Source organism: Cyprinodon variegatus, unplaced genomic scaffold (assembly GCF_000732505.1).
Source record: "Cyprinodon variegatus isolate N-32 unplaced genomic scaffold, C_variegatus-1.0 Scaffold517, whole genome shotgun sequence".
NCBI classification, from domain to species: Eukaryota; Metazoa; Chordata; class Actinopteri; order Cyprinodontiformes; family Cyprinodontidae; genus Cyprinodon; species Cyprinodon variegatus.
In genome coordinates, this window is record NW_015150970.1 from 188583 (window position 1) to 193260 (window position 4678).

Here is a 4678-nt window from a genome sequence, read left to right on the forward strand (position 1 = left end):
TTTCTACAGATCGAGACTTTTGATTTTCTGCTCTCCACTTTTTGATCTGCTCATAAATGATTAACTTAATGTATTTCATTTGAGTGTATCTACATTAATTATATAAGGCACAGTGGGGATTTTAAACTGGAGCTGAGGGTTAGAGCTATAGAAAGTAGATCAGACAGCTGATGCTGCTGCCTGTGTTGTTATTTATTGCATGAATGTAAAGACGTCCCTGATGCTGTTAATAGAAAAAGGAAAGTATTCCTCCTCCTCCTCCCGTCTGGACTTGAACCAAACCACCGTCTCTTTTTCGGCGTATTTTCCTGCTCAGTTTTCCCCTGAAGTCGTGCAGATTTAATCCTGCCATCTTTGTCTCTGTAGGAACGTCATGGCAGAACCCGGCGTCGCCGCAGAACCAGCACAGCTACTCGTGGTACCAGAATGCTTCAGACAGCGATAAGCAGCCCCTGTCCCAGACCACCACCCTGAAGTCGGGCTCCAAGGCAGAATCCACGTATGACTCCTGGGACGCCATCGTGGGGCTCCGCCCACAGTCGCCAGTTCAGGAACCTCGGAAGCCGGCCCCCTCGCTCTCCTGGGGTTCCGGTGGTCTTAACTCAGTGCAAAGCCTACACAGGAAGCCCCCGTCTCCTCCGCAGCTGCAGCACCTCGGTGAGAGAAACAACGTAATGGGGGGGTCTGCCCCCGCTGAGAAATTCCCCCAGACATCCGCCTCCGTATCGCTGGAAAGGAACTCCAACTGCCGGACGTACAGGAGGCCCAACAAGCAGGGTTTTGGCAAAGCCCCGGACTCCAGCAGCTTCGACGACGCAGCCTTTGGCGTCACACCTGAAGCCCCCCAGACCAAAACAACAGGCAGGGGAGGGGGCCGAGGCAGGACGAGGGACTGCACAGTGCTGCAGCCCTCATCCATTTCCATGACTAACGTCACCAACCAGGACAGGGGCAGGGAGGAGTTCCCTGCCGATGCAGCGCCCCCTAGCGTTGGCGCATCAGGAGATACGGCAGAGCTTGGAGAAACGGGATGGCAGCGGAAAAAGACGGAAGCGCAGCAGCCGAGGTAGGACAGGTGGTTGGTTTGAAAACCAGCGGATGTTGGCGTGCAGAACCAGGACTCCTTAGATCACGTCCTCGTCTGTTTCTAAGCTGCTGATGTCAGAATAGTTCCTGACAGAATCGCTTTATTTCCAGTTAAATCAATAATTACTGGTTTATGCCAGTTAGCATCAATCCAGTCAGACTGGAGCTGCATCAGGTTAAAATGGAGGATCAGGAAAGGTCTAACTATGACAGAAGACTGTTATGGTCTGTGTGGCGACTGACCGGCTGCGGTTCAGAGCTGGATCACAGACTGAAAAAGACAACATTAGAAATCACTGCTGAACGGACGACCATGAACTGTTCTAATATATGAACCACCGTTTCTACATGAAAAAGATTGGCTGCTTTGTTACGGAGCGTATTGCATTGCAAGAAAAATAAATACGAACGCTTATCTCATAATTACTAGATGCGTATCTCTATATTTGGTCATGACTCATGGAGCCAGAAATAAATCTTATTTAAGAAAACTTCTTAATATCATCTGCATCTGTTCCATTGAGCAGTTCTCTGTACCGCGGTCTGACCTGATGCCCGTTGGAGCTCCGCTCCAGTTTAATACTTCATAAATAAAGTTCGCAGCTATAACCCTGGGATTACTACTAGTGCAGTAAGCATGCAGCCATGCGACCGTACGCCAAAAACAGTCAGCAGCTCCTTACAGACTCTTTATGGTTTTAGTTGTTCGTATGAATCCACATGCATGACTTTGGGACCTGTTCGTTTTAAACGACGCTGAAGCCTCAGCTGCAAACCTTAAAGGATGTCGGATTGTTTAGCAGGTACTGAACGGTTCTTTGGGTCGCCACAGAGCCAGCTGGGACTAGTTTCAGATGCATCATTTGGAGCCATAAAGCATCCTGTGCTGGTTTAAAGGCTCCTGCAGGAACTTCCAGCAGGTCAGAGTAGAGTGGACTTACTGCCCGATGCTGACAAACTAAAACTATTTCCATCCACACTGAGGAAACTCAGTATTTCACTAAAAGGAAATAAAAGCAGATTAATCTGACAACCATTGTTCATGTTTCGTGTAGCGTAGCTCAGCAATGACTGTCCTTCCTGATCTAAGAATGACATTATCTCATAATTATTAGATCTTTTATTAAATTAAATTAGTTTTTCTTTGAATGCAATACGCTTCCGTACATTATAAATAAAGAACTAAGAAAAATCTAAATCTGTTGACATTTGAATAAAATACATTTAAAGTTGTAGGGAATTCATAAAAATAGTTACAATAGAAACAATAACTAGTAGATTTTCTAAGGATCAGATCTAAAGGATGCTCTGTAGACCTGACAAAATCATTAAATTCACATTTTTCACTAAATCTTGTTTCTCTGAAGGGGATAAAAAATTCAAACATTCTTTTAATAAACTGAAAGAAAACCTCTGTCCTCTTGTCTGATGTCAGTTCTCTTGTCAGGCCCAAGCAGACCAAGTCAAAGGACGACCTGTTCGGCTTCGACGACACGGATTTCGATCAGGGGGAAAACAGCGGCGACAGCACAGACGGCAGGTCCAGCTACAAAATCCAATACTTTGGCTTCGATGACATGAGCGACAGTGACGGCGCGGACGACGACTCTGAACCCCACCTGAGGAGGAAGGTTATGCAGCCTGCCGTCTCCACGGTGACCCCAGCGCTTACGGCGAAGGAGGCGACGGGCGACGATGTTCCAGATCCGTTTGAGAGGCTGGAGAGCAGAGAGAGTCTGCAGGTCTGGGAGAAACCAGCCAGCAGGGAGAGCAAGAAGACCTCTGAGAGGCTGGACAGGAAGCCGCATCGAGGTAAACGCTCTCAGGTTCTCTCTCCACGTCCCGTTCTCCTGACGACTGAACACCGCGGGGTTTAACTGTTTGTTCTCCTGACGACTGAACACCGCGGGGTTAAACTGTTTGTTCTCCTGATGAACTCTCTGTTCAGCTGCACAGAGAAACTAGCCTCTTTTCCCCTGAAGGCTTCAGGTTTAGTTTCTCCCAGGAAACGGGAATCTTCCCACTGGAACATCAGCGCTAGAGAAACCAGTAAATGTATCTGTGTAGAAATGTAAACATGGCGCGCCAGCAGAGGAATGCTTTGATCCAAACAGTGAAGTCATCAGAGCCTCTGCTGAGCGTCCTGCTCAGGCGGAGCCTAGAAGCAGAGAGGGCTAATGGAGGTGATCTGGTTTCCTGCAGGTACGGTGGACTTCTCAGAAGACAGCCTTCGAGTGCTGGCGAGCGGTCCCAGGAGGCCGGCCATGGGCAAGCAGGCGGAGAAGAACCCCGACACGTTACGGAGAATCTTCAGTGCACACAAGAAGGTCAGACGCTGCGTCACATATGGGCTGAATACCTGCACAGGTGTCAGAAAAGACACTGCTGACAGAATGCAGATAATGGACGGAAATAAAGGAGGAATTCCCTCTCTGTATTTAACCCCTCCCCTTAGGGAGCAGAGGGCTGCCATTGTGTGGCGCCTGGGGAGCAGTGTGGGCTTAGGGGTCTTGAACCAGGAACTTGCAACCTTCTCAGAGCGCAGAGCGCTGCTCTGACCACTAAGCCAGCGCTCCCAAAGGGACAGATGATGGTGGAAATGCTGAAGAACCAGTCTGAAGCGCTTCACCACAGTCTGTCGAACTTTAAAGAGCAGAATTAGTTGCTAATGGCTGCTGAAGGGGGATGTTGTCATGAGACGTTGCTTCAGATATTTATCCCCATGACCCTGAGTGGATTAGACTCATTCAAACATTAATCATTCATATTTAATCATCTTTAAAATGGTGTAAAGTAAATAATTTTCTTGAACGTACTCACTGGTTTATATTTAAGCTTCTGAAATGTTTCCTTCATGCTGAAAATGAGACCCAGCTGTTTACTCGTCTCTGCTCAGCTGAGCAGCTTTTTAAAAGGAGCCATTTCCATCTGATTAGAGCCCCGTTTGTGAAACATCTGACCTGCTGCATCTAGATGTGTGGATCTACCTGTAGGGGCGGGGCTTGGTACCAGGGGCTGCTTACTGCTTCCAAGCTTTTCCCCCAGGATGGACAAGTCACGGCTTCAGAACCACTGACGTTCTGTTATACTCCTCCTGCAGTCTCTGCCACCCCCCACCCCCCCAGCGCTCCCTGTAGCTGTTGCCTCTGCAGCTTCAGTAGTGTGGTAGCGGATGGAGGGGATGCCTTTGGCCCCTTAAAGCAGGGCTAACCGGTGTAGTATGAAACAGCTTAAAGTCAGCTAAGTGGGAAAACTTCATCCAAAGCTAAAAGATGAAAACAGCTGGAAGAAGGCTTCTCTGTGTGTTCAGACAGCAGCTGATCTAATGCTCGGTGTGGAGTATCAGCCACAGTAGGTGAAAGGGGTCTAGAATGGAATGAACAAGCTAACAACTGTTAGCGTCGTGTTGCTGAGCCTAACAGTTTGGTGATTGTTCTGCTCACTAATGCTCTGCTGATAAAGTGAAAGCAGAAATAAAGCGTAGCTGTGGCCCGTCTGACTGCGCTCATTCTTCTCTGCACAGAAAACAGTTTATATATAGCAGCCAAAATTATTAGTATGGCTGACAGAAACATTTTCTAGATCACACATC

The 4678-nt window shown here is 48.0% G+C and overlaps 1 protein-coding gene across 4 annotated transcripts in view; it reads left to right on the top strand.

Annotated features, from left to right (window-relative positions):
* Nucleotides 1–4678, top strand: part of LOC107094973 (wings apart-like protein homolog) — a 26680-nt gene that overhangs the window by 7393 nt on the left and 14609 nt on the right. For 2 of the 4 annotated variants that reach the window (XM_015390911.1, XM_015390913.1), the window contains exons 3-5: nucleotides 367–1066; nucleotides 2534–2898; nucleotides 3289–3413. In XM_015390911.1, coding sequence (XP_015246397.1) covers nucleotides 367–1066; nucleotides 2534–2898; nucleotides 3289–3413 — 1190 coding nt within the window. Of the gene's footprint in view, nucleotides 1–366; nucleotides 1067–2521; nucleotides 2899–3288; nucleotides 3414–4678 lie in introns of all 4 variants that reach the window. The other 2 variants (XM_015390910.1, XM_015390912.1) reach the window with 1 other exon arrangement.